At 41.4% G+C, this 13,347-nt stretch overlaps 1 protein-coding gene and 1 long non-coding RNA gene across 6 annotated transcripts in view; one reads left to right on the top strand and one right to left on the bottom strand.

Annotated features, from left to right (window-relative positions):
• Positions 1-11,755, top strand: part of LOC308583163 — a 102,961-nt gene extending 91,206 nt beyond the window's left edge. The window contains exons 4-5 of the long non-coding RNA XR_014006100.1: positions 9,508-9,645; positions 11,639-11,755. This is a non-coding gene — a long non-coding RNA (uncharacterized lncRNA). The remainder of the gene's footprint in view (positions 1-9,507; positions 9,646-11,638) is intronic.
• Positions 1-13,347, bottom strand: part of ADGRB3 (adhesion G protein-coupled receptor B3) — a 466,862-nt gene that overhangs the window by 42,944 nt on the left and 410,571 nt on the right. For all 5 annotated transcript variants that reach the window (XM_081186906.1, XM_081186903.1, XM_081186902.1 and 2 more), the window contains 3 exons: positions 4,210-4,360; positions 3,093-3,162; positions 870-936 (listed from right to left, as the gene is read on the bottom strand). In XM_081186906.1, coding sequence (XP_081043032.1) covers positions 870-936; positions 3,093-3,162; positions 4,210-4,360 — 288 coding nt within the window. The remainder of the gene's footprint in view (positions 1-869; positions 937-3,092; positions 3,163-4,209; positions 4,361-13,347) is intronic.

Below are 13,347 nucleotides of genomic sequence, written 5' to 3'. Positions count from 1 at the left end.
TCCTTCTGCACTGTGTTAGTTACAAAAAAACAAAACCAGGCAGAGATATAGATTCTTTGAGGCTTCAAAGTGCTTCAGAGCCAATAAATATATGGTAGTTTCGGCTCAAAGTCAATTCACTTCAAAGGATTAGTAAGATTGGAGGCAGATCTGCATTCAGAATATTCAGAGGATCAATAGACACACAGTCAGCATTTTCTGTGTTTGTGCACTGGGGGAAGGAGTGAGTATTAAGCAAGTAGGTGATTGTAAGCTTCTTAAATTAATTTCCCCCTCATGCTTTCACTACAGCTTATTAATTTGAAGGAATGAAGGAGGCGAGAATGTAAGTTTGCATGCTCTCTTCTTGCTTTTTCTGAATTTCACTACAAGGTGAAATTGCCCTGAGAAACCACACAAGAAGTTCCAAAAGAAATTGTGTTAACACAGCCATACTGGGACTGCAGGCTGAGAAAAGTTTGATTTTGTATTCCTTTACAAAGTGCAATTGTTGAGAATAATCAACAGTAATCAAACATGGAGCAAAATTCAGGGATGGTGAACTTGTTAGCTGGGGGCCAAAAGGAACCCCCAAAGCTCTCTATTTGCTTCTCGGAAATCTCCTCAGCCCACGCCCCCTCTGTACAGGCCACACCACTCATTGGCACACATATTATACATACCCCTTTTATAAATACAAGTGCACAAATTTAACATGTGTTAAGAGGGACAACCGCCCTTTAATCATCTGTGTATTTGAGATACTGAAAGTATATGCAAAATAAGTATGCATTCATAACTTCCATATCAGAATTTAGAACACTTAACATATTAGCCAGTCAGTGATTATGTTACCATGGTTACTTAAAATAGGTGATTTTAATGTTTACCAAGACAACAGCGGCTGCAGGTCCAACAAAAGCATAGAGAAGTCCTCCTTCGAGAGAGAGCCAGCAACTGGAAAGAACATTAGAAAAGAACTAATAAAAATTAATAAGGTTTATTATTTGTCTGTCTATATATCTGTCTACTGATTGTGGGGCCTCACTGATTTTCTCAGTCTTGGAATATCAAAATGTTTAAGATACTTTCTGTTAGCAAAGTCACTTAAATAACACAGACAGGAGAGAAAAGAAATTCTAATTATCTGAGGAGAAATAAGCAGAGATTTTGTCTCTCTTATTTCAGGCCTTGTTTATAGCAGGGTGACATTCAACCAAATTTACAGAGGAACAATTCCCTCATATCCACACAGCCAACCAGAAGACATGCTATTTCACCAAGTATCTGCTTAGGTACTAAGCAACACCTCCCCTCTTGGCTAGATGACTTTAATAACAGAAGTAATCCTTATGTTCAAATGGAATGATCCCTGCTGTTGCACTTCCAACACTTTCACAACAAACAGAAAACAGAGATTTATTGCACATGTAGGCCAACACACCCCAATAAATCAGGAAGTCTGAAAACTAGCCATTTCCAAGACTATTTAGCTGCAGTCTGCAATGTATCCAACCCTGCAGAATGCAACCTGTACTTGCTGTTCTACTACAAGGACAGAGCATATATAGCTGTAATATCTTGTGTATTACTTAAGGAATATGAAACCTAGTTTACTTCTATGTGGAAGAAATATGAAACCTAGTTTACTTCTATGTGGAAGAATATGTCTGAGAAGATATTGTATTTCATGCTTGCTAAACATTTCAAATAAACTGTCCTTAAAAAAATGTTTCTGCCAGTACTGAATATTTAGCATTTTTCATTCAGCAGTTTTCAAGTTACGGCACCATGGCAAAAAGGAAATCTACCTTCAAGGAAACCCCTTTTTTATGTGTGTGTGTTAAATGCTAAAATAGCTCATTTTTAATACAGTTCAACTTACAATTCTAATGCTAATTTCTCACACTTTGTTGCATTCAAAGCATCTTCCAAGTATTTTTTCACAGACTGAATGACACAATTTAAGTATTTTTCTGTTAATGCTTCATTGATGTCTTGCTTTTCTATTGAAAATACTTCATGATGTAGACACCATGATGTAGACACCAAGTCACTCATCTAAAGCTCCAAATAAGATGTAATGATTTTAATGGAATACATGTAGCACTCTCTCAAAATAAGGAGCTCTTAATCCATCTAAATTCTAAGTGCCTTTAGAGCAGAGCTTTCCAAATTTTTCATGTTGGTAACACACTTTTTAGATATGCATAATTTCACAACACAGTAATTCGGTTTTACTAGCAAACTGGAGGTTGAACTAACCCCTTTCCAGCCCTAGGAGGAGTGTGAGGAGCGTTCACATGACCCATCTAATGTGTTGCGACGCACAGTTTGGAAAGCTCTGCTCTAGATTGCTGTTGAATGCCCTCCGTGTTCTGGGAACTTTAGCTCATTTGCTCAGCGTTTGCAAAAGGAATGGTGAAGTAATAGCTGCTTCAAGGCAGCTTTCCCAAAACTGTTGCCCTCCAAATGTTTTTGTCTGTAACTCTCATCAGCTCCAGTTTTACCAGTTTGCTGGGGCTGATGGGAATTGCAGTCTAAAACATCTCAATGATCGTGCGCTATATTCCTAAGCCACCTGTTTCCTACTTACTGGCATTCCCTATCCTGCCACTACTGAATCTCATTTCCTTTTCCATATCAAATCCTGCAGAATAGTTGTTCAGGGAGAGATAAATGAATAGGAGTGGATATGGGCACACCATGCCTCCTTTGCCGAACTCTTATTAATCACAGTAAGCTCTTGGAAGAAAGGGGATGGTAAATCTGCATTTGAGTAAGAGGCTGTTTGCTAGAAACAACTGAAGGAAGAGGCCAGAACAGGCACACTAGGGAAGAAGCCCCAGGCTCGGGTACTTCTGTAGCGCTCTGACAAGATGAAGACCATTTCCCCATTCAATAGATAGCAATTTGCTGTCCTTTGGTAGCTTTCTCCCACATTTCTCCTCAACTGGGCCTGCCCATTGTTAACCAGTGCACTTATTATTCACCTTTAAACAACTTCCACGTCAGCACAGAAGAGTAAAAATACCCAAAAGCAGGTTGTGTGATAAACAGGGATGGAGGAGCTGGCGGTCATTGAAAACGTTTATTATTATGGAGTGACTTACTAGTTACTGGTTCCGTATCCTTTTGTCTTGGTGAAACCTATTGATATAGCCACCACCAATGCTGGTAGACCTGTAAGAGAAACCCCCAGTGATTAGCTTAGTGTCAGACATGTCCAAAGTCTGTTTTCGGGGCCTAATCCGGCCCTTGTGGCAGTTTATTTCCTGGGGTAAAATCCTTAAAAAAAAGCTTAAGAACTTTGGTCGACCCCCACGGCCCTTCACTTCATCAAATCTGGCCCTGTTTGGAAAAAGTTTGGACAGAGCATGGGATACTTAATCCCAGGGTCATGGGTCTGAGTCTTCCATTGGGTGAAAGATTCCTGCATTGGGTTGGACTAGATGATCCTCGTGATCCCTTCCAACTCTACAATTCTGTGATTGTATGATTACTTCCCTACACGTTTAATGGCTCTTGCCACAACATATTTGTCAAGTCTCTAAGGTGCCACAATACCTTTGTGGTTTTTGCTGAAATATGGGCTACTCTCTTAGAATTTATCCAACAATCGTTATTCCTGTGAGCCACAATGCATGCTTCTTATGGGATGTGAAAAACCACAGCTTACTATATTAACCTATAGAGATTGATTTCATAGGGAGGGGTGGGGGAAAAAAACACCTTTTCACCAGCATGTAATGTTAATGCACACTTCACCTACCAGGAGCTTGTCAACAGTTCAGCTTCCATCCCAGCATGCATCATTTTTATGTTGCTAAGTGACCAGTACATTTGACATAGTATACAACAAAGAAACCACACTGAGCTGTGATGTATTTCAGTAAGAGTCTTTAAAAGAAAATAAAATAAAACATTGCTTGTGTTTTTGTTATTACCGTGCTTTACTGAGAATCTGCTAAAGGCTGTAAGTTATGGTGTGATAAACTCTCATAATCAATGAGACATTCATCACCAGCCATATCTTGAAGCAGATCAATAGAATTAAATTATATTCCTGCTTGCAATTCTATAGAAAATCTCCCAGTACTAATATTCGGTTTAGAAACCGTGCAATCTACTACCTGTCAGGATTATTGAAACATGCATTCATGTTCCAAAGGTTATCCGTGCATGAAACATTAAGCTGAAAAACATCTTAGCTGAGTCATATGAACTCACCCCATCCAAGGCATAAAAAGCGTTTCCTTATGAGTCGTGTCCTAATTTTTCCAGTAACAGCCATGTAAGACTGCCACGCTTCCGTCAAAACCCAACAAAACGAAGCTAAGAAGAAGAAATGTAAAAATGCTGTGGTCGTGGTACAGATCCCCTGCAGACAGAGAAAAAGAGAGATTGGTTGTATTTAAAACTCAGAGATAGTCAGTTAATCAAAGAACTGATAAAATTTCAACATTTTGATTTCTACTATGCAACAAACTCAGCTTTTATACCAGAAAAGGATAAAATGTCTGACTACATGCATTAATGTACACTAATTATGTGTGGGAAGGCGTGTCTTCTGATGGAAGCCCAGACTGGCCTCTTTGTAAACCATCCATGTCTCCAAGCAGTTTCCTTGTCCCCCCAGTTGGAAGGAACAGTGGTCATGCTGTCATCATAGGGAACACTGAAAGTGCACTGCCCAGATAACAAAAGGAACAGGAAAATAAAATACAGTACAATTTATAATCCCTGCATTACACAAGTGTGTGAATTAGGACAGGAAAATAGTGTCTACCTGGTGTGCACTTGTGTGCAAGAATTCCAACACATATGTGCAGGAATAATGCACCTGAATGCTGCCTTCCATCACAAACTCCTTGCATGTGAAAAGACAGCCCACTTGGGGACAAGGATTTTGTCTATACTGGAGTTTAATGTGGATTTGAAGCTGCTTGTGTCTCTATTTTGGGGGAAGAGAAGCGTCCACATAATGTCTTCCTTGTCCAAAAAGCAGCCCACAATTCCCACCCCTGCTAAATTTGGATGTTTCCGATCCTCAGATAATTTAACGAGGGAAGAAAAAGCAGTACAAGATAGCACATTACCCAACTAGGAATTCATTGACGCACATTGAGTGGGTAGGTCTCTTTAAAAAACCAAAAAGCGTGTGATGGCATTTCTCTGGGCCACATTTATCAACACATTCCCTGCTTCCATTTTGTTTCTATTAGCCCAAAGGTAATAATACCACCTGCCTTTTTCCACCACTTGTAATAGTTGTATTTTTAAAGCAGCTCTTTTGCATAGGCCTGCTCTTGTTCTAAACAGCTGTATTACATTTTTAATGCCCTTGTAAGTGCAGGAGGCTGGAAAAGGAGAAGAAAGGAAGTAGCAGCCTTCTGTGTGAGTGACTCCAAATCCTTTCCTGCCTTGAAGCAACACATTTATTTAAAAAAAATGTTGGTTGCACTTATGGTCAAATCTGGTATATAAGAAAACTTGTATTTCATATCTATATCTATCCATCATCTATCTATCTATATGAGAAAATGTGTGTGAGGACAGTTAAAACGAGAACCTGCATGCATGTGTACAACACACCTCAGGTTTCCAGAACTTAATGGTACATGCAGAAGTAGTAATTGAGGTTAAGAGAGAACAGTGCTCAGCGCAAATGCATCTTATCAAGCACTGTCCACTAGTGTGGACAGGAAACACAGAGAGAGACTTTGGAGGCATAAAACTGAAAGTGCTCATGTGTGGCCAGAAATGCACAAACCCATGAATACGGCAACACCCCAGTGTGGACATAGCCTGGACATCTTTCAGACATACGCTAGTTCTGCTAACCATCCATGTTTAGTTTGAGTAAGAAATGCAATAGGGCAGAAAAGGAGGTTGCTTTTGTGTTCCTTTTGGCTATGAAACCTTACAAAACATGCATGACACAACAGCTGCAGAGCACTCTTCAGCTTTCAAATAGAACCAATGCAAACCAACAATCCTAATAGTATCTCTCTCCCCCCCACCAGACAAATTGCAAGTGTACATTTGAACTCCAAAGGGGGAAAGGGCTAAGCTCCTTGCCTTATGGAGATTTCACTGCAAACTGCAAATAATTTCAACCCATGGGAAACCTCTTTATATATTCAGCTGCCATATCTCTATATATTTTGAAGTGTGGTTTACACAATGTAAAAAAACTACACCGTTATTTGGGTTATCCCCCTCCCTCCATGCATGTCAGTTTCTACCATCTGAGAGGCTCTTTGAAGCCATCGATAGAAGGCTCTCATCTGACACTGTACCACTTAATTAAACTTGACACAATGGCTCATATAAGTGAGCTTGACTTTCCTATTGGAAGTAAATTATGATCCATCATGTCCCTGCTTTGCATTCACTACAGAGCCCTAGATACTGGAGATTTCATAATATAATATGAAATGGCATAGTAGCATTCTAGCATCAAAGTAACACGGGTAATTTAAAGGGATACACTGCACAGGTTACATTTCCTGGCAGCAAACAGTTGTTTGCAACAGACAAATGAACATTTAAAATTATTAAGTTATTAGTGTGGGATGGGTTGTTGATGGCTAGGAGAGGATATACTAAATACAATTTATCCCTCCAGTCTCCCATGTGTGTGTGTGGGTTAAGCAGAGCATTAAATTTCCATCCTTAGCAACAAAAATATAAGCTTTGGAACTAGGCTGTGAAGCCTTTCCTTTTCTGAGCAATTCCAGCTCATGAAAGGGAGCTGGCTTCCCCCCATTTTAAACCCCTCTTAACAAACAATCAGACGACAACTTAAAAAGGAAACTTAAAAATAGCCTTTGCTTACTTAACAGTATTGCATTGGATCACAGCAAAGGCTGCAGAACTATGCAGGTAAAAATAGTTCTAGGTTTCAAGATACTTAGTTGATTATAAAAATGGAGTCTCTGCTCAAGGACGGTGCAGACAGATACCTGTCCATAGCTGTCAACTTTTCCCTTTTCTTGCAAGGAATCCTATTTGGAATAAGGGAATTTCCTTTTAAAAAAGGGGGAAGTTGACAGCTATGCACCTGTCTGCACTGGAGACTTGGGGGGTGGGGTGGGGGGGAGAGGTGGCAGGAAGAATTAAATGTCTTGGTTTTCCCCGCTACAGTAAACAGAGGAAATGACATCGCACAGAGCTCTCTCTCCACCAATTGCATTCAGTGGTACATTGGGTGACAAACACCTTGGGTTACAGACTCCGCTAACCTGGAAGTAGTACCTCGGGTTAAGAACTTTACCTCAGGACGAGAACAGGAATCGCGCGCCAGTGGTGCGGTGGCAACAGGAGGCCCCATTAGCTAAAGTGGTACCTCAGGTTAAGAACAGTTTCAGGTTAAGAACTTTACCTACGGAACGAATTAAGTTCGTAACCAGAGATACCCCTGTACTATGGTATGAGTCTGCCTATCTAGCAGTACAGTGGTACCTCGGGTTACATATGCTTCAGGTTACATGCACTTCAGGTTACATACTCTGCTAACCCAGAAATAGTGCTTCAGGTTAAGAACTTTGCTTCAGGTTGAGAACAGAAATCGTGCTCCGACAGCGCGGCGGCAGCAGGAGGCCCCATTAGCTAAAGTGGTGCTTCAGGTTAAGAACAGTTTCAGGTTAAGTACGAACCTCTGGAACAAATTAAGTACTTAACCCAAGGTACCACTGTACAGTTCTGTGGTTGTTTGCTCCAAGACTTTCAAACTGTTAGATATTTGACTGCCAATGTCCCACAATTAGAGTCTTTCTTCTCTCTTCCCAGCTCTGTATGCAGGCGACAGGCACTTATATGGGGAAGGATTTTGCTGCCAGTGTTTATGTATGCAGAGACAAAAGTGGATGTGGCAATTTAGGCACTTATACTGGGGGTGGGGGGTGGGTTTCAAGCTAATTTTTCAAATGTTTCATTTTCTGTGATCTCAAATCAGCATCTAATCCAATTCAATCATAAAGTGCTACTTGACTTCCTGATCTTAAGTATATAAACTGATGTACCTGCCTGCTATACTGGTGTTAAGAAGATGCCTTGTCACAACACAGAAAGAGAGCAGAATTATTCCTAATCACAAAATGATAAATAGAAACAGCATAAAGGTGAAGGTACAGATTACTAAAATACTTCAAAATATATACAAATCATTTATGCAAACCGAATGATATATCCATCAAACAGTACAAGTTTGCTCTGGATCCCAGATGACTGCAGCTAACCACAAAAACCCTATATGTCCTAAATGTTTTAGCCTTTAGAGTGGCACAAGTCTCTGTTGTTGTTTTTTAAACAAAAGAAATAGCAGAGCTATCAAAATACTTTCCGTAATATTTTGTCGGTGAACAGTATTACAAGTCATAATGAAACCACAGAGTTGCTTTAAGTGAAAAGATAAAGGGATGTTGCTCCATTTTAGAGCATCTTTGTTTCATTCAGCTTCCCTGTTCAATCTCTGATGTCTCCAGGTAAGACTGGAAATATCTCCTATGTGAAAGCCTGTTAGTGGAGACATTACAGAGCCAGTCAGAATAAAGGTATACAGCAACTTCTTACAATCAGTGGGCTGAAGTTTTAGGTAGCAAAGCTCACACCATGGCAATCCTCAAATAACTTCCCAGAGTTTAGACTTCATGGCTTGAATTCTAGAAGTCCACTGCATTACACAATGGGAGAGGCCACCATTTTCTGCTGATAACCTCCCTCCTGTATCTCCCCCCTCAGTACTGCATCGCATGACATACCGTCTAACTTTTTCAAGCCCCAAACTGGGACGCACTCTGAGACAAGTCTTGTGACCTGCGCTTTTGCACTTTGGGGGGGACTTTTCTGCACTTTTGGGGGGACGAGAGCACAGCGTGAGAGCATGCAAGGTTGAGGCACCCCAAATGGCCCCTGCAATCTTGCGTAAAAAAATGGGATGTCCCTTTTTTTTTCCTGGGGCACTTGGGAGGTATGTGTTGAACTGGAGTCTCCCTGCCACCCTCAGAAGCAGCTTTTCAAGGAGCGCCTGGGGGCTACAGCATGTGGGGCCATTGTGGGGTGGGTAGAGAAGCTGCTTTGAGCCATCAGAACTTAGCCTGCAGTTTAAAATCCAAATCATTAGTTTCAGGGCTGGTGAGCATATGATCTGAGGGTATAATGAGAATTGCAATGTATAGTGGTTTGAGAATCAGGCTCCAAGTCTATGCAGAATGTTTAGCATGGCAATTTCTAAAAAGCATGCTATTTAAATCCCCATGAAATCAGGGACAAACATGTTATTGACTTCGGTGATTAAAAATTTAGGCTCAACACGGTGTACCTGCGAATGCCGGCAGTGACAGGCAGGGGAAAACATACTATGCACTAAACCTACTAACTGGATTATTTTCAGTTGCAGGAACAGACAGGGGAGAATAGAAGAGAGGAAAGTTATAGTGTGCATATTGATCTTCAGAAGCAACCACAGTAGGTAGTTGTGGAATCAAACTCTATTTTATTACCATTCATCCTTATATTTAACAGCTTCAGCATGCTATCCAATCATCCCATTCTGGTTGCTTGCCTCCTCCCCTTGACTGGGTAAAATACTGCAGTATACAAGATTGTCCACATGAAAAGATGGTTTTGAAATCCAACCAAGGAAACAAAAATCCCAACCATGTAAGTATACTTGAGCTACTAAGTTTATGACGGATAAAAAAGAATTCAGCGTTTAGACCAAATGCAAGTTGCAGAAGATAACACTTAAATTCAGATGATTAACAGTGCAATTATTTTACTGCCCACTCAGAAATAAGTCCCATTGACTGCAGTGAGGCTTATTCATAGGTAGATGGGTATAATACTTTAGCCTAAATGTGTGTGTGTGCTTTATTCCCCTCCCTAAATAAATTTAAAATTACATTTGGTTTTCTTATGAACAATAGAAGTGTGTGTTGGTATGCGTGAGAGAAATCCAATTCTGGATTAGGTGAACCCTGTTACATAGGCTCTGGAGCTCACTGTCAAGAATGTGATTGTGCTTGGATCCTGCTTGTGGGTTTTCCCACAGGCATCTAGTTGGCCAGTCACTGGGAGAACAGGATGCTGGACCAGAAGGCTCATTGGCTTGATCCAGCAGCCTCTTCTTATGCTGTTGTATTCTATGTTGTTTAGTCGTTTAGTCGTGTCCGACTCTTCGTGACCCCATGGACCAGAGCACGCCAGGCACTCCTGTCTTCCACTGCCTCCCGCAGTTTGGTCAAACTCATGCTGGTAGCTTCGAGAACACTGTCCAACCATCTCGTCCTCTGTCGTCCCCTTCTCCTTGTGCCCTCCATCTTTCCCAACATCAGGGTCTTTTCCAGGGAGTCTTCTCTTCTCATGAGGTGGCCAAAGTATTGGAGCCTCAGCTTCACGATCTGTCCTTCCAGTGAGCACTCAGGGCTGATTTCCTTCAGAATGGATGTATTCCTTAAGAATGGATGTAATTTCCTTAAGAATGGATGTATTCCTTAAGAATGGTTGTATTCTATAGTTTAAGCTAACACACCATGGCATGCCTGCCCTGGGATCATCTCAGGATCTGCTCCCCTTCCTTAAGTTCAGCAGAAAGGGAAATTTCTGGTGATAAATTCCTGTTTTATGCATCTCCCGGAGGGTGGGACCTTGGGGCAGCTTCTCCCCTGGACGGTATGTAGTGTCCAATCATGAAAATCCTCTCCAGGAGCAGTGTCCTATTCTGAAGGTTCTAGAAAGCCTTCTGGAAACTATACGAGAACTAAATATTCTTCATTCTGGAGGGCTTTTGTTTAACTTGTCAGTGGTTAATGGGACTGTTCATAAATGTCACTTCACTTTGAGGATTCTAGGTGCAAAGCAGGATGTAAATCTAATAAACAGCATTCAGCGCATGCGTTAGGGCTGCTGTACAGGAGTTGGTGATAAAGATACTCAATGTCATTGTCAGACAGTGGTCACCTCTAGTCTGTATAGCCTTGCATGACCTTTTTCAGTTACAAAACACACAGCTGTTTTCTGATTAAGAAAGTCATGGGGAAATGTGCCGAAAAGTTTGGGGGATGAACAAATTCTTAATGGGAGGATGTATAAGCACTGCACAAGCAAATTCAGGATGAATGCTCATTGTCAAAGCTCGTTGTCATAAAATGTCATAAAATGAACAAATACACAACGGCGACTGGAAATAGCCTAATTTCCTTTTACTCTGAGGTGTTTTTAAAAGGTCTTAGTCATGCTTGAGACTTAATAAGCTCTGTTGAATCAACATGCTAACAGTGAGTGGAGAGTCTAGGGCATCATTTGGCATTGATGTCACTTGCTGAACGATTATACTATGCTGGTGCAACTTGGTGGATTGATGCTCCTGCATTGACAATATGTGCAGCTACTAATATATAGCACAGAAATGGATGGACACAGGATGAGGTGGGGGCAGAAGTCATGAAAAAACTTGCTTATGGGTTGTATGGTTAAAACATGTTTAGTATGTATGAGATTGCAAGTCACTACCAGGAATATTATGACAGTGGAAGCACAGAAAATCAGAGGATACCTGTGCTTACATGCTGTAGCTGGGGCATAAATATTAGGAATTCATTCTGCACAGTTATTATTTGCCTTCCATGGCAGATTTTGTATTTTTATATTGCAGAGTTTTGTGGCAAGAGAGCTCTTGCCAATGCAGAATTCTTAACTCAAAGATCACCAAGGAAACCTATTCTGCGTGAACAGAACACTGATCATGTTGAGAAAAGTACACACTCACTACACTGATATAAGGAGAGAAATAAAGACATATATGGTTATGGAGAAAATTGGTCTCTTTAATTTAGTCAAAATGTTCTATTTCAACACACATGGAATGTGAATACTTGCACAATACAGGATTGAATAAGAGTTACAGTGGTTGGCTTGGATTTTTCAAGAAAGATGATCTTTCAGCACTCTGAAGTAATGGAATATAATGACCTCCCTCACATAATTTATATGAAGCTGGATGTGATGGCGAATAATTCTAAAATGAAAGCACTTTGTGCACAGTGAAATTGGTATAAAATTAATATTAATAGCTGGCATTGGGTTACTATGTGCCATGTAAAAGTAGCCTTTAGCAGTTTGTATTTCTGTTCTTTCAAATGATGTAGAGCAGAACCTAGGAAGTTGTGGTCTACCAGAGGTTAGGTAAAGGTAAAGGGAGCCCTGACAGTTAAGTCCAGTCGTGAACGAATCTGGGGTTGCGGTGCTTATCTAGTTTTACAGGCCAAGGTAGCCGGCGTTTTTCCGGGTCATGTGGCCAGCATGACTAAGCCGCTTCTGGCGCAACGGAACACCGACACCAGAGCAGCGCACGGAAATGCCTTTTACCTTCCTGCCAGAGCAGTACCTATTAATCTACTTGCACTTTGGGGTGTGCTTTCGAACTGCTAGTTTGGCAGGAGCTGGGACTGAGCAACGGGAGCTCACCCCGTCGTGGGGATTCGAACCGCCAACCTTTTGATTGCCAAGCCCAAGGCTCAGTGGTTTAGACCACAGCGCCACCTGCGTCCCACCAGAGGTTGCTAGACTGCAATCCCCATAAACCCTGGACATTGGTCATGCTAGCTTGAGCTGATGGAAGTTGTAGTCCAATAACATCTGGAGAGCCACAGGTTCCCCATTCCTGATGTACATGGAAGATGAGGAGTATCCCAACTGGATCCAGAACCTAAGATTTAGATGTTGAAGATAAGTAGGTAAAGGTAAAGGGACCCCTGACCATTAGGTCCAGTTGTGGCCGACTCTGGGGTTGCGGCGCTCATCTCGCTTTATTGGCCGAGGGAGCCGGCGTACAGCTTCTGGGTCATGTGGCCAGCATGACTAAGCCGCTGCTGGTGAACCAGAGCAGCGCATGGAAATGCCGTTTACCTTCCCGCCGGAGCGGTACCTATTTATCTACTTGCACTTTGACGTGCTTTCGAACTGCTAGGTTGGCAGGAGCTGGGATCGAGCAACGGGAACTCACCCTGTCACGGGGATTCAAACCGCTGACCTTCTGATCAGCAAGTCCTAGGGTCTGTGGTTTAACCCACAGCACCACCCGTGTCCTGTTGAAGATAAGTAATCTGGCAATATAATAATCTCCTATCTAGTACTGTAGTATCTTGAAAATGGAACACTTTGGTTTTGTTTTGTTTTCTACAAAAGCTGTAAGTTGATTGTGTATGTGTGTGTTTTAAAAATGCCAGGAATCTCATGCACAAGACAGGGAAGTTTTAATGCTCACTTAATACATGAAACCTTGAACTTGGCTAATAGGTAGCCAGTCTTTCAGCACCCATGTGATATGTGTGAATCCCACTAAGCACTTTAGCAAATGTATTT

The sequence above is a fragment of the Podarcis bocagei genome (assembly GCF_964188305.1).
Source record: "Podarcis bocagei genome assembly, chromosome: 3".
Classification (NCBI taxonomy): domain Eukaryota; kingdom Metazoa; phylum Chordata; class Lepidosauria; order Squamata; family Lacertidae; genus Podarcis; species Podarcis bocagei.
This window is presented reverse-complemented; position numbering and strand designations above follow the sequence as displayed.